This window comes from Podospora bellae-mahoneyi, chromosome 7, assembly GCF_035222275.1.
Source record: "Podospora bellae-mahoneyi strain CBS 112042 chromosome 7, whole genome shotgun sequence".
NCBI classification, from domain to species: Eukaryota; Fungi; Ascomycota; class Sordariomycetes; order Sordariales; family Podosporaceae; genus Podospora; species Podospora bellae-mahoneyi.
In genome coordinates this window covers 1,292,523-1,315,076 of record NC_085886.1, presented here as the reverse complement: position 1 = coordinate 1,315,076, position 22,554 = coordinate 1,292,523, and the positions used below count along the sequence as shown (strand labels likewise).

Sequence of the window (22,554 nt, the reverse complement as noted above, 5' to 3'; positions counted from 1 at the left end):
CGTTAACTAGTCACAATACAGCAAACAAGACATTCTCAAGTCTCGACTAAGAAAAACTGATCAATTCACCGCACCAACGCCTATAGATATATCAAGGTAGCCTCGCAACACACTACCCGCCCAAACTACCCCCAGACCATGTATCTCATCCCGCTCATACAAAAACATATCAACATGTCCAATCGTGCCTCGAGAAAATGAAAAAAAGAAAGGAACAGATTCAGCCAAGGAACAGCACCGGCATGTAACGCTTGAGATAGTGCCGCCATATATCCATGTGCTTTTCCCAATCCTCGTGCGAAAAAACCCAAGGCACGAAAAGAATCACGAGTTATTAGCCGTCCCCTCTACACCATGATGTATTCTGTGATGCTTTCGCTCTCCGTGGTGTCTTCGCTGTCTTTCGTCTGCTTCATCTGTTCATTCATGGTCGCCTCGCATCTAGCTCGACAACTTGCCCTCGTTTTTGGCCTCTGCAGAACCAGTTAGCATTGATCTTGTAGTGCATAAAAAACACTTACCCTTGACCTGCTCAAAGACCTTGAGCATCTTGCGTCTAGCACCCAGTGCATTGACGCCGCGCTCCTCCAGTTGCTTGTCATCCAATTCAATAAGGTCTGTCCATTTCATGTCCTTGAGGTTATCCGTGTACTTGTGCAGACGAAGGCTCCGTAGCCAGCTCGGGATGTCCTGCAAAAGAGTGGGGTCGGTGGGATCCTCAGGGGGCTTCGAGGTGCCTCTCCGACCACGCGGAGAGCGGCCGCGGACCATATCAGAGTGATCAGAGTGGTAACCGCCGCCTTCAAATCCGACCTGAATGTGGGGTGGGAAGTTTGGAGCCAGTCCATTGTTCATAAGCCCGGCCGACCCATCATAGGCGCTCAAGAATCCATTGTTCTGCGGCGAGGCAAAAGCCATGGCCGGAACATACGAGTTCTGCAGGGGAACGCCGGGCGAGTTGGGACGAGACCGGTGGTTGACAAAGCCCATGCCCTGTTGCGGCTGCTGAAGGTTTAACATACCATCCCGGCCCAAAGCCATGCCACCGCCATGCTGGCTGACCATGATGGCACCGGGGATGCTGGGAAGACCAGGAGAAAGCGGGTTCTGGCCCGGATCCGGCTCATTGGATCGGGCACGACGATACTTGCGCACATCATCCAGCGCGAACCGGTTGTTCACGGTAGAAAGCGCAGCCAGCTTCATGGCCGTGGCGTTGGCCACCATATCGGCGTTGTTACCGCCCTGATTGAAGGTGGGCACCATCGGAGTGTTGACCATAGACGCCCAGTTGCCGCTGGCGGTATAAGGAGAAAGCAGGGGCAAATCACCAACACCCTTGTCACCGGTCGTCAAGGTCGTAGACTGAATGTTGGTGTTTCCAGTGATATTGGGGCGAGGTGAACGAAGAGCACCGCTCGAGGGAGGGGGCTGAACGAACTGGCCCATCGGCGGCTGCCCAGCAGAAGACGATTTGGGCCGGTTCGCATCGTTGGGACCCCAAGGGGAAGCAGGATTCTGTCCGTTGGGGTCTTCGGCGGGGGCCGAGATGGTGGGGGCCGCAAGCGAATTTCGGTTGTCCACAAGGCTGTTGCGGGTGGAGGGGGGCTGTCCCGTCTGCTGAGTGAACTTGGCCTTTTCAGTCGCAATGGCGGCGGCGGCATCGGGAAACATGGCATTGATCGTGCTGGGGTCGAGACCAGACTGACGCTTCGCAGCGGGGCTCGCGCGGGCCATCGAGTTGCGAGCCGAGTCTACATTGAGCTTGCTCATAGCATCGCTCAAGCGGTTGGACATGGGATCTGGAATCAGAGTATTTATCAGGCACAGTTCAGGTCACACATTCCCCTATTCCGCAATCAAACTCACCTTTGTCAAAGTTGGCGGGGGAAAGAACGCCCGACATGGGGTGGTTCTTTCCCATCTGCTGCAAGACCTGGATAAAGAAGCGAATTTGAACCTGGGTGGTTTGCTGAAGGAGGGCGTAGAGAGCCGCAGTACGCTCAGCCTCGCTCAGGACCTGGAACCACTGTTCAATGGCGCTGAGCTCATCCTTGAAGTCCTGGTCCAAGGTGGCAGCAGCCATCTCCTCGAGAGTGTTCTCATACTGGTCGATATCGGCAATCCATTGCTGGGTGAGCTTATCCTGGGGATCCAACTCAGCAGCACCTTGGCCCTGTCCGCTCTGAACCTGACCATAAAAGTCCGACGAGGGGCGGATGCGGGCGGCGGCGGCCTGGTTGCTCAGAGTAGAGATATCGGCAGAGGCACGAAGAGGGTGGGGGTTCGCGCCAACGGCCCTCGAAGAAGGGGGGCGCAGCGATGAGACGTTGGACGCCTCGGGCGTGCTGTTGCGGTTGCTCATAATGTTGGACATATTGAGCATGCTCGCGGAAGCTACCGGTATGCAAGTGTCGGCGGCTTAAATATGTTGGAGAAGACTATGGTCCCAAGTCAAGAGAGTGGAAGAATCAGAGTAACTTCTCCAAAGACTGCTCGGTGTCAGTTGCCAGGATGAAACAGAGCTCGCGGCTGCTGATGTATTAGCAGGGTCCTTGTAGATCAGTGGCCCGTGGGGGTGGGCACGGGCAGCCAAGAATTGTTTCGTGATTTTCTCGAAGGAGTTTGCTTTATGCTGTAGGTTTTTTTTTTGACCACGTCAGACGTACCAAGGGCAGATAAAGATGCGTTCGGCGTGATTAGGCTGTGTGGCTATTAGACTCGGCGTTCGAGCGACTTTCGAAGTCGGGAGCGAAAGAGGGCGATTTTGGAAAAGGCGCGAAAAGACTTTCGAAAGCTCTCCTGCAGTAACCCGCTGGCCTCAAAGGAGGATCGAAATATCGCGAAAGAAGCGGTGTTAGACTGCGCGAGCTGTAGAGAACATGTCAGTAATCGATAATGATATTGGATGCCGTTTGTTTGGTTGTTGAAAGGAAACCAGTGTCACCGGGCCTCTTCAGACCCTCGATAAGTACTCGAACACAGCCTTCGAAGAAAGAGCGGAGAGGCCAAGGCAAGAAGCAACCAACGGCCGTATTACATGGCAAGCGGTGTGCAGCTTCAAAGGCAGGAGCGCGGGATGAACACCAGACTCCAGCTGTCAGGAGAAAATAGACCCGACGACAAAGCGGGAGGGGGGTGGTTTGTTGCCATCTCGTCCAGTCCATTCTCCGTTGAGGCTGGTGTCCCCCTGAGCAACAGGAACAATAGCAGCCAGAGCACCCAGAGAACAATGCCATCCCATGTCGCAAAGAGCAGGAGAAGTCTTACGTACCCATTAATAAAATAACAACCCGACCAAAAAAGAGGAACCTGGCCCAGCAGCGAAAAAGGTGGTTCCGCAAGGTGAAGGGACGACGACACGACAGGCAGGAAGAGAACCTGATCAGGACTCAGAAGAGGTGGTGGAAAGGGAAGGGAGAGCCAAGAGCTGGCTATAAAGTGTGAGAAAGTCAGCCGTTAGCGCGCTGAGCCTCGCTAACTAATAAAAGCTGGCCGTTGATTCTTGAAACGTCCCTGACCTCCACCCAGCCTCGGCGTTACCGACTGCTTCTCCAGTTCTTCCAAATCCACTAACCCACCAACAATGGAGCGCCCTGTCACTGGTAAAACATGTCTTTTTCTTGGGGGATTCTTGGGTTGTTTGGGGGCACCCCATTCGTACTGTTGACAATCTGCTGGGGGTGGATATCTAGAAGTCTTCCGCATCATCTCCACCATCCACTACATTACCTAGAAATCAACTGACATTGCGCTGTGCATCCATCCACCAGAGCAACCCCAAGCCCCTCAGCGCATGGGCTCCTCGTTGAGCTTCAGCCTTGGGACACAAAAAGGGGTTGCAGTGGAACCCGCTACCTAAACCCCGCCCCCCTAACAGCACCGTGCCGTTCGCCTCTCTGCACCTCACCCACGGCTGTCGGCTTCCGCAGCCGCCAGGGGTGACACATTCCACTTGGGACGACAGGCCACTCTTGTTCCAATGTTCTACTGATCAGATGTGTTGAGAGGTCACAAGACATGTCAAGGTCATCCTGAGCCAGTCTTAGAAAACATGCTGTCTATTTATTGTTGCTAGTGTATCTGGTGTTAGGAACCTGGTGGCAAAAGGATCAGTCTGACATCGTCATACTCGGCCACTCCAAGTCAGAATGTCAAACAAACGGACTATGCAATAAAGCGGCTCAGTTTGCGATCAGCATCTCGTATCTGCCACTGAGAGCACTCAGAGCAGAGCACTCTGGAGAAGAGCATATAAGCGTTGAAATAGCTAGTGGCACACCGTTCCGCAGACCAAGAAAGTAGTTGCCCCTCACCACAGGAGTAGTGCAAAGCTTCCAAATCGTGGAGGTGAGATCGTCATCTGGACATAAGCAAAGGGATCATGTCTGGAAGAAATGTTGACTGGCTTTCATGCACCTTGAGTCTATGTGGCAGACGGAGGTGTTTGGTAATAGCCAGGCATGGGATTTGATCTTGGCACGAAGAATTATCCTTCAGCTAAAAGAGTACAGGTAGTAAACTCAGAGCTGTACACACTAATGCCGTTTTGATATCTCGAGGTTGTGAAGCCCAATATATCGGGAAGGGGAGGGGGATGAATGGGTGATGGTGGCCGGTTCGGTCGTTTCGTCATTGGGATGTCTTGCCCGAGAACACATGCTCGTTCATGATCTCCAGTCACCACTGATAGCCAAGAGGAGAGCAGCACTGATGGAAAGATGCGCCCCGGCAGGTCCGCCTCTTCCAGAGGCCAATGCATTCCGTTGGTAGATAAAATGACGCCCTAGATAACACCTCGAAAAGCCGGCCCAATAGCGGTGCAAATCAAGTAACCGCAGAATTCCTTCGTAATGATCATGCCCGAAGATGGTCGTCCCTAACCGTGCGCGCTGAAATAGGGAAATTAAGCAGTCTCCCGCTTGCCCTCCTTGAACTCCTTCTGTAGAAATCGTTAGCGGTCGTGTTTCTCGATGAGGGGGTCGTCGGTGTGTGCTCGGAGTGCATACAAGAGCCTTGGCAGTGCCGTGGAGAGCATGTCTGTGGTTTCTCCGGAACTTGGGGTCGGTACCCTTGAGGGAGGGGTATCTGGAAGTCTTGGGCTTCTTGATACTGCAGTATTATCTCGAGTTAGCCCTCCGTTCGTTCTGCTCTGCTCGGTCGGCGTTCGATTGGTCGTACCCGTTCCGGTGCGCCTTGCGCGACTGGTTGTGCTGAGACGAGTTCTTGGACTCTGGAATCGATTCAGTCAGTATTTCTGTCTCTGAGGACCGGCAGCATTTTGAGAAGTTACGTACTGGCCATTGTGAAGGATGTCGACTCAGATGGTGGACGGTTGCTAAGGTCTGGGAAGTCGGGGTGCAAGGTAGGTGCGTAGCTCTGCACACAAAAAGTGGGAGAAATTTGGATTGCCCTAATCTGGTGGGTGTGGCTCATGCGGGGCTGGAGTGTGTGGCTGCCCCGGGCGTAGCTTTCTTGGCGGGCCCGGACAGCTCCCGCCAACCGCCAAAGGCATGAGCTCATCTCATTGCAACTGCCCAGTTCAACTGATACTTCACTTTCATGTATGAAGCTTGAGCTTAACATAACACATTGCAATCATTATTCTCAGATATGACCTATCTATATGGCGTTCTTATATACAAAATGTCCTCTCCTTCGTCCTCTACTCAAGCGCCCCCGCTCACAACATCTCAGGCCTCGCCATGTTGGCGATATGGGTATTCTTCTGTAATTTGTGCCGCAAACGGCTTGAACTTTGTTTATTTCACAGTCACAGGTGAAACAAGCTTGGCTGCCGCAGCCAGGTCAGCAGACCTTCTGAGCTGCTTGGAACGCACAAGCTGAATGTAACGGAGGAAAAGAATGAAAAGAAGCTCGACACTGTGAGAATAAGGTCAGTCTCAAAGGATCCAGCATGTCTGGTAATGGAGGGCGAACGCACCGTTCCTTCGTCATCATCAAGATGCCCTGAACCAGCAGGCCCTTGAGAATCTGGGGTCCGATGCCCTTGAAGAGACCCAGAGCTCCTTCGTTCTGGATGATGAACTGCATCACCTCGACGAAGCTCTTGAATGGCTTGCCCTGACGAATTGCTGGCGGCTTAGACTGCAAGCCGACCTTGGCAACGATAAAAGGCTGAGTAACAATAGTGGCGAGAGCCTTGGACATGGCACCGAGGGCTGGGGTAGTGAGATCAGAAATATCCAACATCAAAAGGGGTCATATTCTTGAACTTACCGAATGCCTCCATGGGAGAAAGGTTCTTCTTGCCGGCAAACAGAATCTCCTTTAACCTTTCATAGGCACCATATGTGATGGACGGGTTGACGACCAGCACCAAACTCGCCTTTAAACCTCTCCACAACCCACAGACCCCATCCTCGCCCTCAATAACCTCCTTCGCAGTGTCGAAGAAACCCTTTCTGTCCTCCTTGTTTTGCGTCTGTTGCCGAGTGGTGATGACTGCGACTGGGATGGTGAAGAGCTGAGCAAGCGCGCCTGCAACAGCACCGATGGAGAGTTCGGTGATGGTCGAGGTGGGCCCCGTGTGCTTGCTGTGCTTGAGGTACAGAGTGCGAACAGTCGAATGCCAGTAGAAGTAGGCAAAGTTGGTAGAAGCGACACCAAGCAGCGATCCAGCCATACCGGCATAGAGACCCTGAATTCCTTCAGCGGAAGCAATCCTGGAGATAGCATCCCATGATGACTTGTAGTGCGGCTCATCGGAGGCGCCCTCGCCCTTCTCGGAGTTGGCCTTTACTTGCACCTGGAGTTTGGTCTTGACGCTACAGCATGGATGGTAGATTAGCAAATGGATTTCCCAGAACCTCTTGGCCGATCAGGCTGCATATCAAACATACAGATCGAGAGGATACACCAGCGTGTTGGCAAACACAGCACCGGCAGCGCCTGCTGTCGCAAGACCCCAGGGCCCAATTGGGGCGGGCTTTGACTGAGCACCCATTGTGTGATTTCTCGTTTACTCCTTGCGCCTCGAAAGAGGGCTCTCCTTACAACCTGAATGCAACTCTTCCGGTGGTTGCGCTGTCGTTCGCGATAAGTGGATACGTCACAAAAAGGTGTATATCGATATCGGCCGGTGGATGATTTCCAGGTGGTTGGCTATCTGCGAATCGCGATGACGGCAGATGGGCTCGGCAAGTAATTCGAATGTTGGGGAAGTCCACCTGCAAGATTGAATGAATAGCAAAACCAGATATACAACACGCACGCAATGCAATGGCAATGGTGAAGATGACGACGACGACAAAAAAGTGACGACAGGGACACCTCTAATGGGTTATAGGGGGCCTAGCCATGGTATTTACGCTGTAGGCCGCCGAGGTGCATCCGGCAAGTGCGGTCCACCGGCCGCGGGGGACCCAGTGTCTTTTTAGCCCGTGATGTCGATTACCGAACCGGATAACCTCGGTTGGCGATTGTGTGCTCGGGGCAACGCCAATTGAATGCGGCAAACGATACGAGTGCCTGGAAGACGCTCCTCAACCCCGCATTCCTTCTGTTCTTTATCCCATCGACTTATCGCTGGCAGGCTGATGAATGCCATTGTTGATTGGGACTTGGCTTCTCAAAACACATGCATTCCACCACCCCCCGGGCCCCAACTCATGGATCACGTTGTAGATGAATCGCTTTGATAAGATCGTGTGGCGCCCCGCACCGGCCTCGGAACAAGCCGACTGGGAGACCCTAGTTCGTCCAGTGCAGCTTGGCGACGGATCAAAAAGAACGAGATGCTTGTTTCGCGATTCGAGATGGGGGACTGCTGATGAGATGTTTCACGGAAGACGGGTTGGGCAGCCGCGGTTTATATGAGCGTAATGGCTTGAGAGAGAACTGCTGTATTTGGAGTCTCAATGCTCAGCCTCAGACGTCCATGATGGATAACCCAGCCACCCCCGCGTGGCTAGTAACTGGTCGTAGAGGTACTTACCCCAGAACAGACACTCGGTATCATACCCCACTGGTGCTCGATTATCGGTAGTGAGTAGCAGCACGTCGAATTGCTCGCAGATCTCGCAGACGGCATCTGTCAGTGGTGATTGGGCGGCCATAGAACATACGATTGAGCCTTGGCGATCGCTACTCAACTAGGACTCGACATTCACTCATATACGCACCCTTTGTCGTCAAACTCCTTGCCCGACTGACTGGTTACACGACTTCGCTCTGACAACCAAGTAGCAATGTCAGCGAACTGGAACTCCAGAAGCAGTCCACTAAATAGACAGAATGAGGCGAAAGGGCTGGTGAGACGGACCCTCTTCCTACACACTGCCTGTCATCATGCTCACCAAGAACGTGGCTGATTCCCTAAATAGCAATATGAAGCGCTTCTAATGGACGGGAAGCGGAAGGATGCTTTGAAGCATGCCATCTCTGCTGCCGACTTCTACATGAAGGCCATCCAGAATGGGGCTCCAGGGGTAGACGCTGCTAAACTTCGTAACAAGATCTCATATCTGCTTGAGCTTGGCGAGACCATCAAGGCAAATGAGAAGCAAGCGGGCCTCAGCTCTCGACCTCCTGAGCTCATATCCACCCGCGTCCTTTCCACGTCTGAAAGGACTATTCTATTAAGGTCTTCGAAGCTCCATGGCCTCATCTTTCCGCCTTGGACGGCAGACACCGAATCCAAGGTGTTCTCAGGGACATCCCTCAACCAGAGTCCCGACCCCTATATGTGGGTGCACCATGCGCCGTGCTGCTCTTGACACCTGACCCTGGAAGGTGTTGCTAACTCGTCCTTGTCCAATCGAAAGTGATTCCACGCCTTTTTCTCTCTCTCCCGAGCAGCGGGCCATCTTCTCTGGTTGGAAACGGCCTTTGGAACTGGTGCCTGGGGTCGACGACGGCAATCTGGAATGGATGATGACTGCTGAGAACCCAATCGACCTGGCCCAGGATTTGGCGACGGATTGTTCCGTCGTAGCCAGCTTGTGTGCCGCCTCTCCCCAGTTTACCTCGGGGAAAGGTTCTGTAAGAGGATCCGACCGTTCTTGTAATTATCATTCATGCGTACTGATGCTTGTTGGTAGTTGCTTTCCTCGCTCATGTATCCGTTCGACTATGAGCATAAGCGTCCCAAGGTTGTCAAGAATGGCCCATATCTCTTTCGTCTCAACTTTAATGGATGCTGGCGTTCTGTTGCTGTTGATGACCGCCTCCCGGCTACGTCAACGGACCGGACGTTGTACGTGGTGGATCGGCGCAATCCTAAACTATTATGGCCTGCCTTGGTTGAGAAGGCATACCTGAAAATACGCGGGGGCTACGACTTTCCCGGAAGCAACTCCGGCACAGACTTGCATGTCTTGACTGGTTGGATACCAGAACAGATCTTTCTGAAGAGGTGAGATGACTTCTCAGCTAATTAGTGCGTGGTCATGCTAACTGTTCAAAGTGATGACATCGAGCTCGACCAAACCTGGGACAGAATTAAGAAAGGATACGATGATGGAAACGCCATCTTGACGTTGGGGACGGGGAATATCCCACCAGAAGAAGAAGAGGCCCTGGGTTTGATCAGGGAACATGACTATGCAGTTCTTGACGTACGAAGCGATGGTAACAGTCGTTCATTGCTGATCAAGAACCCTTGGGTCGACAGCCTGGTGTGGACAGGCGTAGGGTCTTCAGCAACCCTCAAGACGCACACCGTGGGATCAACACCTGAGCACACAACAAACCAGTTCTGGATGGCCTTTGAGGATGCTCTGCAGCACTTTGACTCTCTCTACGTCAACTGGAACCCAAACCTCTTCCAGTTCCGCCAAGACCACCACTTCAAATGGGACATGCCGGACGCAACAGAAGAGCTGGTCTTTACCAAGAACCCGCAATACAGCGTGGTATCCTCTTCCAACAGCCCCATATGGGTCCTCCTGAGCCGTCATTGGCAAGATGGCGAGCATGAAATCCTGCGAGACCGAAAAGCCGAGCGAGACCGCCACAACGCTTCCCTAGCTCATGTCTCCAAGCAGCTCGGGTTCATGTCCCTCTCGATCTTTGCCGCCTCCCCGCCCGGTACCCGGCTCCCACTGCCAGAAAACCACCGGTGCCTCCACCAGGGACCCTACGTTGACAGCCCCAACACATTGCTGCGTTATGATCCCACTCCCAACAACCCCCAAACCCTCGTCGTGGCCCAGGGTGAGCTTCCGCTACCAACATACAACTTCACCCTATCCTTCTTCTCCCACTCGCCCTTGACTATCCGTCAAGCCCCTGAACCGCTCAGCCACAGCGAAACCATCACCGGTGCCTGGAACCGGCGGAATTCAGGCGGCTCGGCGGCTCACCCGTCCTATTTCATCAACCCGCAGTATTCCATCACGCTTCCCCAAACCACCCCTCTATCCCTTTTACTCTCGACAGATGTGAAAGACTTGCCAATTCACATCGCGCTGATCTACTCGTCAAAAAATATAACCAGCATCTCTGGCAGAGATATCCTGGTGTCATCACCGGAATACCAGCGAGGCGCGACGTTTTGCCAGACTCACGGGTCGCAGCCTCTGGCGGCGGGGACGTACACGGTCATCTTGTCTACTTTTGAACCGGGACAGCTAGGGAAATTTGTGCTGAGGGTGGCGACGGAGGTGGAAGGGTTGGTGGTGGGGCAGGTGATGTCGTCGCAGGCGGGGAAGCTGAGGTCGGTGTTCCCGGAAGTGGCGGTTTTTAAGAATGGGGAGGAGAGGTTGAGGGGACGGGTGGGGATTGGGAGGTTGACCAGGTTGAGTGTTGTTGCGAGGGCGGCGGTTGCGGGAGGGGAGGCGGGGAATGGAGGGGGAGGGCTGAGGATGAAGCTGGAGTTGGGAACGGGGGTGGGGAGGAGGGTGGTTGGACAGAGTAAAGGGGGGGGGGTTACTCAGGAGTGGGGAGTTTTGGGGTTGGATGAGGGGGAGGTGGATGTTGATCCTGAGGTGGTGAGGAGGATGGGGGGCTTGTGGGTTGTGTTGGAGCAGATTGGGGGGGTGTCGAGGGGGGGAGGGAAAGGGGGGGTGCAGGTGGAGGTTTGGAGTGATGGGGGGGTGGTGTTGGAGGGAGGGTGGGAGTGTGTTGATGAGGATTGAGTCCTCTTTTTGCAACATGGGAAAGGTTGTTGTTATGTCTGTGTATGTTGGGTGTTGTACTGGCTGTCATAACAAGCAACTTTGTCTATTTAGCTCTGTTATATTTGGCTTTTTATCTACCAACCTGACTTTCATCTCACCAAGCCCATGCCCTTGACTGAGAAGCTCATAGCTCTTGCCTACTCGCCTTTGTTTACCTCGTGACCCAAGCACCTGCCTCATTCCCAAGCCGAGGCCTCACAACGAAGGAACAGCTCACGACAACACTCCCGAATGGAAGGAGTACCCAGTGGTTTATATATTAGGTCTACAACCCATCTTCCAGCAGCAGCTCGAACATCTTGATCAGGGCACCACACTTGTGGTCAGGACAAATGGTCAAGGTGGAAGAGCTGCTGTTAAACCCCCCCCGCCGGGGGCTTGCAACCGATAGCCCCCGACTTCGACCCGAAGTAAAACCACCGAGGTTTTCGTAACCGGCCACCTCTATGGGGCTGGCTGGTGAGTTTTTACCTCTACGGCCTTTCTTTTTTCTTTCTTGTTATGTATTTATTTTTTGCTTGCGACTTTCTTACTGCAGCTATTATTGAATACCTATGTGTAAAGTCTAGATACACATCCTGGTGTCTTTCTGGCAGGACCCTTGTTGGACCTTTTAGGCGGTGTGCACGCACTCTTTGTCATCAACACACTTTTAGGCTAGCTTTGTTGTATGCTTTGAGTTGTTCTACGGTGGTTTACATTTGATCTAGGGGTGCCTATGGGCTTTCGATTGCATTGTTTATCCATCTGTTTGACATATAAAGGAGTGTTTATTCTGGGTATTGTGGTAATTCACTACCTGCTCAAAGTATCGAGCGCCCGAGTCGACAGACATTTTCAAGCTACGGCTTCAACTCCAGCTTTCTAGGACCGAGACAGGAGAGCTCAGCCGGGCTAGCCTCGGTCTTGGAATCGAAAACGGGTCGTGGTGATCTTAAGCAAGTAGCAGTGAGTTTGTCAGCTTGTGGCCCAAGATGTCTGACTGGGTTGGCTGCGACTTGGAGCTCCGGCTGAAGAAAGAGGTATTGAAGACGCGTGGCAAATGTTGCTTTCCGCTGGCCATGCTTAGATTGAGAGGACGGGATCATGTGCCGTTGAGGAGGAGATCCCGGTGCCGCAATATTGGATCTAGAGACGTCGTCCCTTTGCCTGGTGTCGACTGTTTCTTCCCGAGGGCGGCTTTTCTGGGGCAGTTGAGGCTGGATACCCACCTTACCCAGCTGTAGAAGAGATTTGGATTGGTAAAAACTCTCGGATATCTTTCCCGTAATATTGAACTTCAAAACAGAGTTGTGCTTACCTATATGAGGCGGCTGTCTTCCGCAAACGGGGCAAAGCCCAAGGTGGGTGAGGATCTTCATCCATCGGATGATGTTGGATACCTGCCTATCTTTGATGGAGGTCTGTATTCTGGTAATCTCTCGGTGGTTGTCCCGTACTATTGAATGTAGAAACACTACCCCTAAGTTCCTATGTCGGCCATTCCTGGTAGCTGGGGTGAGGAAAACATGGTCTAGAAACCCCGTCGGGGATTTGATAGTGTGGGGGTAGGCCTGAGGGGTTCAGTAGTTGAGTGAGAAAATAGCATGGCTTGTGGCAAGGTTTATTTCAAGCGAGCGAAGTGCCGGCGCTAGTGATAATTTGCAGGTTGTCTTGATTCTAGTTGCTAGAATATGTGGTGGGCACGTGGGATATGGTTAGCTGGAGGGCTTTTCAGGGTGGGATGTTGGTCTCGTTGCAGCACCAGTGACAGGACAGACCACAACTGCCAGTTGACAGCAAACTAAGGTCGGTAGATACTACATGGAATACTCTGCATCTCGTCCGTGGCCATTCTGGGATGGTTGAACAAAAAAGCTGAAGAGAAGTGAGCATCGGTCTCACCTAACCCGACCTGCAACCCTACCCCGACCTGACTAAGATACTACACTTGTGCACCTACATCTAGAATCCTATCCTATCTCACCCATCAAACCCATCTCCAAAATCCGAGGAAAACGACGGCAGCAAAAAAAGTGCGAGATCGGGCCGTCACATCCCACTCCATCTCGTCTTGGAGCCATGAATGGTCAATAACCCGCAGCGACTACCGGGTATCTGCATCAAAGTTGGCTACCCACCTCACCTTAGCTTACGTGTATGCTGCTGCTCGTACCTTGCTTTAGTATCTCCATGTGGTGGTGTGTGGTGTTATGTGTCGTGCATCCCCAGGCTGGCGGGCAGGTTTTCTTTGGACACGGCAACTTGCAGGAACACTAGTAGAATCGTGCAGATTACATTGGGAATCTCTCAACCTCCTTCCTATTTCTTGTTTTCGCTCCTTGGAAAAAATGATCTCCTCTCAGGGTTGGCAGCCTTGCCTGTGGTGATTGGTAGTTAGTTGTTGTTCAGTGCAAGTGTAGCCAAAAGGCCAGAAAGAAAATGACGACCATAATGCGGTGCTTTGTGTCTAAATCTGGGAGGTATGTGATGAGAGGTTTGTATGGCAAACCCAACACACACACACACACCCACACACACACAAAACACTTTACATCTCTACAGTGAGGACAAGGTAGGTGGCCCCCGGTGGCTGCCCGTCAGGCCTCAGACCACAGGCCACAGAGTAGGCCGTGCCACGTCATCTAAGAAATCATGTCTGGTGTGTTGTCTGCCATCAGGCCATTCACTTCGACTGGTCACCGCAGACTGCTGTGTCTTTTTCTTTTTCTTCTGTCGCATATTATGCGCAGCAAAGGTGTTCACTATGTCCCTTGACGCCACGGAAGGGAGTGGTTTGCCTTCTTTGATGGTGAAATAAAGGGAGGTGGCGCCTTGCTTGGATATGTATCAAGGATAGACAAGACGGTCAGTGATTCCGGAGGACCGTTTGTCTGTTGGTGATCCCTTTTTCTGGGCAGATGCAGTCGGATTTAGGATTTCCCAGCTTTCTGCTTGCTGACGTAGAGAGTCGTGATAGACTTTGGGACTTGTGTTTCGCCAAGCAAGAAACTGTTTGTAGGTTTTCTGCCTGCGCCGCCGGAGGCATTTCGTGGGTGGCACAGAGCCATGACGCCCTCGGCGCCCCTACCAACGGCGCCGAAGAAAAGGGGGGAGGAGGTTCAGCAGCAGCTCATGCCTAGTATTTTCTCGGTCCCGGGTCCTGTAGGTTTCTCAAAATTCTCCGTCAAGGTCGGTGGCGGTCAAAAGACTCGGGGAGACGCCCAATCCCCAGAGCTGACCGGGTCGCACTGCGGTGATTCAGGCCCGTAATCCAGCCAGGTTGAAGCGGTGCCTCCCGTAGGGATTTTCAGGTCAAGATGAGCGTCCGGATAGCATCCGTGAGTCGGGGGGGCCAAGTCTCAGTCGTCAGCCGTTGGCAGCTCGTCAACGGACCCAAGAGTATTGACACTTGAAACGGGGGGGCGTAAATGACCTTGTTCAGCCAGAGGGAGGAGGAATGTGAAGAGTACAAAAGACTGCGCGCGCAAACACCCGCCGCCACAGAACATGGTGAATATCGGCGACTTTACAGAGTGTTTCCATTACTCGCCGCCGACAAAACGGAAGATACTAGACTTGGCGGCTATCTAGGCTAGGAAAGTTGAACCGCGCGCGTGGTGTGCTAGGGAGAGACCATAGGGAAAGATTGCACCGTTTTGGCATAGGCTGGATACGTAAATGCAGGGCCTAAAAGCTGGTGCAAGACTGCTGCGATCAGACACCACTGCGAGAATGGTTGATAACAAAAAGCTGCGGTGAATGATGATACCGTAGCAGAAGTGATGTCGTCAATCTTTCTGAAGACACGGTGGGTTCCTCATTTCAGAGCTACGCTAGCATCGTCGAAAATCAGATCTCGGAAGAAACTGTCTCGGGAGAGCAGTCAGATCTGAGCCGTCTTCTCCGGACTTCTCTGAGATGCTTCTTTTGACGGCGGAAGCGACGACAGGGAGTGGCTTGCTGGGTAGGCTCCGTTCGGGAGTTGGTTGTGTTTCAAACGCATGAGAACATGCTGGGGCCCCCCAAATCCCCTGGCTTGGTGTGTTGGCGAGGCTGTGATTGGACGGTTGTTCCAAGTGAGGGTCAACCCCTTGCTGTTGGCACGGAGCATTGATAAGATGGAAAAGTGCGGGGCAGGGAGAGGAGAGAGGATTCGTAAGTGATGGTGATGATGATATCGGACATTCTGTGCCTTGGACTGCGACTGTCAGCAGCTATTCTGGAAGAACAAGAAACAAGAAAGGGGTGGTTTATTTATTTAGTGTAGCTGGTTTCTCAAAGTCTGGCAGATATGACGCTATAATGGGCGATTTATTTTCAGGCGCCGTTTGTGTACCCGTCGTAAAAAATAAAATAAAAAGAAGCCCCAAAACCCAGGTGTGCGGGGAACCAAAGTTCCCCAACCGCAACGTCAGGTCGTCGAGAATTTGTGTCGGGCCGGTCCAGGGAACCGTTGGTATCCCGCGACACAGACGAGATAAAAAACCCAGGGACCGCATTTTTGTGCCCAATTCCCACATGTTGGCTACCCGTCTGTCGGCGTCCGCCGTCCACTCCGTTTCTGACGGTGATACTTGAATACTTGGAGGGTCTGGAAGGAGGAGGGCACCATATTTGGAAGTTTATTCCCCTTTTTCGAGTTTGCCAGTCGATCGATCCTATTGGACGCCATTCGCGCCGCGTAACCACATATCTTCTCTGTCTTTTTTATCCTCTGCCGTCCCGCCCTGTGCCAACTCAAGGCACACACCTAACGACCTGCAGCTTGCAGAACATCCGGCCAATGGGATCCGCAGTGGCGATGAGCAAGATGCAGGTACAGACTGGCCTGAGCGAGCGTTACCCCTGAGCGCACAGTTTTTTTCCTCTCCCTCGTGCTCTCGTCCACCATGGCGGTTCGCCGCCCCCCTCTCATCTGAAGTCTCTAGACATCTCGAGAGCCAGGAACCACTGGATCAGACGGCGTGTTTGATGAAGGACAAACGCCAGTGCACGCCAGCTGTTACACAGTTAGACATCCACAAACCTCTGCCCTGCCCAGATGGTGAGGTGAGGAATCCACTGCCTTCAGCTCCTCCACCGGACCTTCCGATGTCTGGTGTTTGCCCTGGCAAAATCCTGGCAGTCAATTGCTCATCGATCGCTCTCTCTCCTTGGAATGGGCGTCCGAATATGTCTCAATCGGGCTAGCCAGAGGAGTGAAAGGAGACGGGACTTCTCTCGCTTCTCAGCTTCTGGTGCTTCTGGACCCACGGTGCCGGGCTGAGGGGTGGGGTGGGGTGGACAAGTGTGGACACAGAGCACAACGTCGTCGGCTCGTGTTGCGTATAAACTGGGTCACACCCATGCCGGGAGTTCGTCCCGTCTCCCTCTTTTCTTTCCCTCACCCTCACCCTTCTCCTCCTCAACCTCCTGTGGGTTTTTGTTGTCCTGTCATTCTCTTTTTTTCCTGGCACTCGTGCCTCATCTCTCTCCTTCGAATCCAAGTTGTGCTGTTGCACATCACTTTACACTCCCTTTTTTCCAACCATCACCAGCTGCGGAGCCTGCTCAGCGCAATACATACTCACTTACATCACTGTCCTTTCCCACCACGCTAGCCGTTGATATCCAGCTTCTACCTGTCAAGCAATACCAACAATAGAAACGGCCAACGTGAATAGTTAGCGACTGTTCCACAATCACAACCCCCCATTCATTCCAGCCAACCGGTATTGAGCAACTCGAAACTTTTATCAAGCAGTCCCAGAGACTTGTCTTTATCAACCTTTCGACAACTTCTTCCCACACTTTTCTCGAGCCGTTGAGGAGCGAGTTTTGAGATACCCAACAACCAAAGGATAGACTTTAGACACTTCCAAGCGATACCAAACAACAACAACAACAACAACAACAACTTCTTCACCATGCATTTCACCACCATCTTGGCCACCATGGCCGTCACAGTGGCTGCCGCCAAGGACACACGTACCTTTGCGACTCTTCAGCACAAGGGTCGGGGACCATTGACGACATGCAGAGCCGATCCCATCGTCTCACCAGGAGGCCCTTCTGCCCACGTCCACGCCGTCATGGGTGCCAGCAACTTTGGCTTCAACGTTACCGGAGAGTCTCTGCGCCAGTCCAAGTGCACCACAGCCAAGCCAAAGGCTGACATGAGCTCATACTGGGTTCCTTCACTCTACTTCAAGGACCCCGAGACCGGACTCTTGGAGCCCGTCGAGTTCTTTTACATGGTCAACTATTACTTCTTCGACGCCACCGACGACGATATCAAGGCTTTCCCTCTCGGTCTCCAGATTGTCAGCGGAAACCCCACTCTGAGGTCAAAGCCCAGCCATGTCTCTAATGGCGCTCTTCAGCTGGATCCCTCCAAGCCCATCCAGGCCGCTCAGATCACTTGCCCTCGCCGCAACTTCGACCCCCCTAGCTGGCCTGACAACTCGGACGGCTCCAGGGCTGGTCTTGGTGACCCGATCGACAAGGGTGCTGGTTATGGCTTCCCCTTCCAGAACTGCGACGCCTATGCCTCTCCCATGCGCGTGGATGTCCACTTCCCCTCTTGCTACAACCCCGCCGCCGGCCTCACCAACTACAAGAATAACATGGCTTTCCCTACCCCTGTCGGCCACAAGCTCAACTGTCCCAAGGGCTGGATCCACGTCCCTCACATGTTCTTTGAGACCTACTGGAACACCCCCAAGTTATTGCCTCGCTACCAGCACTTGCTTGGCAAGGAGAGCCCTTTCGTCTTCTCCAACGGTGATGCCACCGGTTTCTCGGCTCACGGTGATTTCATCTCCGGCTGGGACGAGGAGGAGCTTCAGCACATCATCGACACCTGCGACGCTGGCCATGCCGGTCTTCACAACTGCCCCGGCCTCAAGCATGGTGCCAACCCTGACAGCGAGAGCTGCAACATTGAGTGCCCCATCCAGGAGAAGATTGCCGGCACCCTTGACAAGCTTCCCGGCAACAACCTCATCGCTGGTTGGAAATATGGCGGCGGCAACGTCTCGCCCGCTCCCGCTCCTGCTGTTCCCGAGCCCGAGCCTGTCGTCGAGAAGCCCGAACTGGAGACTCCCAAGTCCAGCAGCGCCCCTGCTATCAAAGTAGAGCCATCAACTTCTGCTGCCCCCGCTCCGGCCCCGTCGTCGAGCTCTGCTGCTGCGCCGCCCCCACCTTCCACCACCCTTGTCACCGTTCCCGCTCCCGCCCCCACCAAGGTTGAGGAACCCCCTGTCGTTGAGAAGCCCGAGCCTACCAGCGAGGCTGTCCTTCCTCCTGCGGCTTCTCCCAAGGTCAGGATTGTCTACGACACCGTCACCGTCTGGCAGACCAGGACCGTCTACGAGGCCCCTGCCGGCCCCACCCAGTCTGCCAAGTCTGGTACTGAGATCTCGGGCTTCAAGGCCGCCGGCTGCTACAAGGACCAGTCTGACCGTGTCATCTCTGGCAAGATTCTTCCCAACATTGGCCAGGTGAGCAACACCGCCTGCGTCGAATACTGCTCTTCTAAGGGCTTCTCTGTTGCCGGCACCGAGTACGGCGGCGAGTGCTACTGCGGCAACAGCCTCAACACTGTCGAGAAGCTTGACGACTCCAAGTGCAACATGACCTGCAAGGGTGATGTCAGCCAGAAGTGCGGTGGTGACTGGGCCTTGACCGTCTTCACCAAGGGCGGCGCTGCCCCTGCCAAGGCTGAGAAGCGCCATGTGCGCAACCACAACCACCTTGCACACCACGCCCGCATTCCCTCTCGTCATCTCCACCGGAGGTAGACGATGACTTGGTCACACGGGGTTTTTCTTCTTGATAACTTTTTACTTCTTTCGGGGCGGGTGTCAAGCCCTTCTCTTCACATTTAGGGATGGATACCAATTTTGGTTTTGGGCGGACAATTTTCAGCGGTAGGAAAAAGGGAGGGCTGGACATATGGGAAGGGGTGTTTGGATGTTCCGGTGTTTTTTCCTTTTCCCTATCTATCAAACGATGATTTATGACGAAAGAGACCCCCCAAAAGAGCGCCATATGTTTTTGTCGTTGGTGGCTGCTGCTGTACTTCACTTCTTACATTTCGTGTATGTATCACTTATTCTTCGATTCTTCTGAACAACATTTTTGGAACATTGGGTTTTTTTGGTGATTTTTAAGACGGGGAGGGATGGGACATATATATAGAAGGGAATATGAGATACTCCAGAGGCTGGAGAAAGCGCGTTTTTTACGCAAACATATACTCTTCCATGACTTTGGTGACTGATGATCTGTGCATGTGAACGCGTGACTTCTTGGTTGAGTTCTCAGCGATATCAACGGCCATGATCCCTAACCCTGGGCCTCCAAAATTTTGCAATATGTCAAGGCAACCAACCAGAACTCATAACTCACAACTCATTTCAGCAGTCACCTTCATCACTCAGCTCAAGTAACCCAAACTCATTTGGCACGACTCAAAAATTCCAATTGAATGGATCAATAATACGCCTCGGACATCTGTTGTAATTGAGAATGTCTCTCTACCACGAAGCAGCAGCGCTGCTCACAGGGCCATCGACACACGGCGGCAGCTTGAAATCACGAGTCTTTAGCAACAAGGACCTCAAGTCCCCCCCAGCGCAGGTCTACGCCCTGGCCCTAGAGACATGCAAATGGAGTTCTGTGCTCAAAGAAGTGGTTGAGAATGCCGAATTACTCAAGCACGAGCGCAAGGTGTGTTTTCCTTCATTCACCCATTGCAGTATCAACTACTAATAATCATTCTCAGCTCACCCCCATCCTCTCCATCCTCCTAGTCCACGACCACCTCCTCGCAAAAGGTGGTATCGCCCTCCCAGCCTCCCACGGCCTCCGCCAATCCATCGACCGCCACAAAGCCCGCCTCACCTCGGAATTCACCAAAGCCCGCATCCGCAGGAAATGTCCCACCATCGAAACCTTTCGCGACTTGATAGAAGCGGAATATGCCGGCCCAGTTCAGCATCCCCGATGGATCCGCGTCAATGCTATCAAATCAACCCTTGACGCACAATTGGAGACTACCTTCAAAGGGTTTGAAGTCGTCCCCTCGATAACCCAAGTCATGACCGCCCCCCGCAAGAAAAAAGTCTTGTGTCTTGACGGTCACATCCCCAACCTCATCGCCGTTCCCCCCTCCGTCCTCGACTTTACCAAGACGGAAGCCTACAAAAAGGGCGAGATCATCCTCCAGGACAAAGCCTCTTGCTTCCCTGCCTATCTACTTGACCCAAGACCGGAAGATGGGGATATCATTGACGCTTGCTCCGCCCCAGGGAACAAAACCACCCACCTCGCCGGGATACTCTCCGAACGGGGTTTCGCCCGAGGACAAACCATCCACGCATTTGAAAAAGACAGAAACAGAGCCAAGACCCTGCAGAAAATGATCAAAATCGCGGGAAGTGACGCAAAGACGGTGGTTCACCCAGCAGAGGACTTCCTCCGGGCTGATCCCAAGGCGGAGGAATACGCCCATGTCGGGGCGCTGCTGCTCGATCCGAGTTGTTCGGGGAGTGGGATTGTCGGCCGTGATGATGTTCCTGAGCTTTGCCTCCCTGAGGCGTTAGCCAGCAAGAACAAACCGGGTAATGGGAAGAGTGGAAACAAGAAAAGGAAACGGGCCGAGGGGGAAGAGGAGATGAAACCGGCACCGGCGATGATGGTGGATGATGATGGACAGGAAACGGTGGTTTCCTCTGAAAAGGACCTACAGCAAAGGATTGAGGCTTTGGCGGCGTTTCAGCTGCAGATTGTTTTGCATGCGTTTGAGTTCCCTAATGCGAAGAAGGTGACGTATTCTACGTGTTCGGTTCATAAGGGGGAGAATGAGGGGGTAACGATCAGGGCGTTGGGGTCCGAGGTGGCGAGGAGGAGGGGGTGGAGAGTTTTCAGGCGGGAGGAGCAGGTTAGGGGGATGTGGGAGTGGGATGTTAGGGGGGAGGTGGAGGGTTGTGAGGGGGATAAGGAGGTCGCCGAGGGGTGTGTCAGGGCTTTTAGGGATGATGGACGGGGGACGATGGGGTTTTTTGTGGTGATGTTTGTGAGGGACGGGACGGTGGATGGGGAGAAGAAGCAAGTGGAAGAAGACGAGGAGGGGCCGTATGTGAGGGATCAACAGGGGAGGATTGTGAGGGATGAGAATGGGATTCCAACGTTGAAGGCTACCGGGAGGAAGGCGGTTGAGGTGGATGATACGGAAGGGGATGTTAGGTTTGGGAGTGGGAGTGAGGGAGAGGGGCCCTTTGTGAGAGATGGGGATGGGAGGATCGTGAGAGGGCCGGATGGGATGCCGACTCTGAAGAAGGGGGCAGATGAAGAGAGCGAGGATGAGAGTGAGGATGATTGGAGTGGGTTTGACGATTAGATCTTGCTCAAAGATCGGAAAGATACCCATCTACAAGGCTGAGCCGGGGCGGATCTGCCAACGAATACATCCAGCATCACCCCATGATGGTTTATACGATGGTCAGTTCATGCATTGCGTGGGATGGGCTGATATCCCGTGGCTTTGGAATTGAACTTTCCGGTGCTGAAACATGGCTTTGTTATTGCATTTTCGAACTTGGACGACAACAGTCCGATATTAGGCTTCAACAATGTTTGGTTCCAATGCCAAGATGTCAAAAGAAAGATGACTGGAAATTCAGAGCAAGTCTGTGCATGATGTCAGCACGACCGGAGTTAGAGGTTAGGAGCATGTGAATCCCGCCGATGATCTACAATTCAAAAAGTTCCAAGGAGCGCTAACCTCGGTGCGTCGGCATTGGCACCCACCGCTGCTTTGATCTTGCGGCTCCACGATCCCGACAACAGCCTCTCTTTTCTGTGGTCTCGTTCGCCGATTTTTTTGTCTCTCTCTCAGGGGCAAATTGGGCTTGTCGTTCTTCTGGACAGCCTGGTTTGTAAGCCTGCGAGAAATACTCCGCATGCCTCGGCCGTTGGAAAACCAGCTGCGACATTGAATCAAGGACAACGACGCGGCCTCGCAAGACTAAGAGCCCATAAATGAGAATCCTCGAGAAGTTGCGAGGCTATTGTTCTGGGCGTGTCCTTCAAGTGGAGTGCCTTCAATGCCGTTTTGTCATCACTCATTCTCCTGTTGTTTCTCACGGTGCTTCTTCCTGCCCGAGTCCCGACTTTTTGGAACCGTCCAGCGGTGGTTACAACCAGTCCACTTGCCGCAGTCGCCAATCTCGTGATCCATAATGGCCGTTTACAGATCTGACGGAGCACGCTCATTCTGACAGGAGATCACGTCAGGGGTCCAGTGTTGTCAGAGATGGAGGAGCCTCATGCTCTTGGCAGTTCATCCGTTGTGGGACCAGGAACGGGATTCAGAAATCCAAAGTCCATGATGGGCGGCGTGGGTGGGTAGTGGTTTGTTAATCTTGCTATTGTTGGTTTTGTTTGA

General features: G+C 53.2%; 6 protein-coding genes across 6 annotated transcripts; 3 read left to right on the top strand and 3 right to left on the bottom strand.

The window, feature by feature from the left end:
• Window positions 1-54: 54 nt before the first annotated feature.
• On the bottom strand, window positions 55-3,418 carry VTS1 (Flap-structured DNA-binding and RNA-binding protein). The gene is made up of 3 exons (XM_062882141.1): window positions 1,870-3,418; window positions 522-1,802; window positions 55-473 (listed from the first exon to the last, which is right to left on the bottom strand). The coding sequence occupies exons 1-3, from the start codon at window positions 2,384-2,386 to the stop codon at window positions 442-444; spliced, it is 1,830 nt and encodes a 609-aa protein (XP_062728147.1). The 5' UTR covers window positions 2,387-3,418; the 3' UTR covers window positions 55-441.
• A 1,348-nt stretch (window positions 3,419-4,766) lies between these two features.
• Window positions 4,767-5,414, bottom strand: rpl29 (60S ribosomal protein L29). The gene is made up of 4 exons (XM_062882140.1): window positions 5,298-5,414; window positions 5,182-5,233; window positions 5,010-5,112; window positions 4,767-4,942 (listed from the first exon to the last, which is right to left on the bottom strand). The coding sequence occupies exons 1-4, from the start codon at window positions 5,302-5,304 to the stop codon at window positions 4,907-4,909; spliced, it is 198 nt and encodes a 65-aa protein (XP_062728146.1). The 5' UTR covers window positions 5,305-5,414; the 3' UTR covers window positions 4,767-4,906.
• Window positions 5,415-5,579: 165 nt separating this feature from the next.
• On the bottom strand, window positions 5,580-7,851 carry ANT1 (ADP/ATP carrier protein). The gene is made up of 4 exons (XM_062882139.1): window positions 6,864-7,851; window positions 6,241-6,788; window positions 5,945-6,182; window positions 5,580-5,883 (listed from the first exon to the last, which is right to left on the bottom strand). The coding sequence occupies exons 1-4, from the start codon at window positions 6,965-6,967 to the stop codon at window positions 5,763-5,765; spliced, it is 1,011 nt and encodes a 336-aa protein (XP_062728145.1). The 5' UTR covers window positions 6,968-7,851; the 3' UTR covers window positions 5,580-5,762.
• Window positions 7,852-8,210: 359 nt separating this feature from the next.
• RIM13 (cysteine protease) lies at window positions 8,211-11,099 on the top strand (the record flags this gene model as incomplete). The annotated part of the gene is made up of 5 exons (XM_062882138.1): window positions 8,211-8,273; window positions 8,346-8,707; window positions 8,787-9,003; window positions 9,063-9,376; window positions 9,428-11,099. The coding sequence occupies 5 exons, from the start codon at window positions 8,211-8,213 to the stop codon at window positions 11,097-11,099; spliced, it is 2,628 nt and encodes an 875-aa protein (XP_062728144.1).
• Window positions 11,100-17,029: 5,930 nt separating this feature from the next.
• QC761_705760 (uncharacterized protein) lies at window positions 17,030-18,904 on the top strand (the record flags this gene model as incomplete). The annotated part of the gene is made up of 1 exon (XM_062882137.1): window positions 17,030-18,904. One exon carries the CDS (start codon window positions 17,030-17,032, stop codon window positions 18,902-18,904), a length of 1,875 nt encoding a protein of 624 aa, XP_062728143.1.
• A 595-nt stretch (window positions 18,905-19,499) lies between these two features.
• On the top strand, window positions 19,500-21,507 carry QC761_705750 (uncharacterized protein; the record flags this gene model as incomplete). The annotated part of the gene is made up of 2 exons (XM_062882136.1): window positions 19,500-19,835; window positions 19,891-21,507. Exons 1-2 carry the CDS (start codon window positions 19,635-19,637, stop codon window positions 21,505-21,507), a joined length of 1,818 nt encoding a protein of 605 aa, XP_062728142.1. The 5' UTR covers window positions 19,500-19,634.
• Window positions 21,508-22,554: the final 1,047 nt, after the last annotated feature.

Bases quoted from the DNA above. Each gene is read 5' to 3' on its own strand.
- VTS1 (XM_062882141.1), bottom strand. From the start codon at position 2,386: ATGCTCAATATGTCCAACATTATGAGCAACCGCAACAGCACGCCCGAG. The intron at 1,803-1,869 runs GTGAGTTTGATT...CTCTGATTCCAG, and splicing joins CCCCGCCAACTTTGACAAAG to ATCCCATGTCCAACCGCTTG. The intron at 474-521 runs GTAAGTGTTTTT...CTGGTTCTGCAG, and splicing joins GGTCTTTGAGCAGGTCAAGG to AGGCCAAAAACGAGGGCAAG.
- rpl29 (XM_062882140.1), bottom strand. The intron at 5,113-5,181 runs GTACGACCAATC...ATAATACTGCAG, and splicing joins CGCAAGGCGCACCGGAACGG to TATCAAGAAGCCCAAGACTT. The intron at 4,943-5,009 runs GTATGCACTCCG...CGATTTCTACAG, and splicing joins ACGGCACTGCCAAGGCTCTT to AAGGAGTTCAAGGAGGGCAA.
- ANT1 (XM_062882139.1), bottom strand. From the start codon at position 6,967: ATGGGTGCTCAGTCAAAGCCCGCCCCAATTGGGCCCTGGGGTCTTGCG. The intron at 6,183-6,240 runs GTAAGTTCAAGA...TCACTACCCCAG, and splicing joins TTCTCCCATGGAGGCATTCG to CCCTCGGTGCCATGTCCAAG. The intron at 5,884-5,944 runs GTGCGTTCGCCC...TTATTCTCACAG, and splicing joins TTGATGATGACGAAGGAACG to TGTCGAGCTTCTTTTCATTC.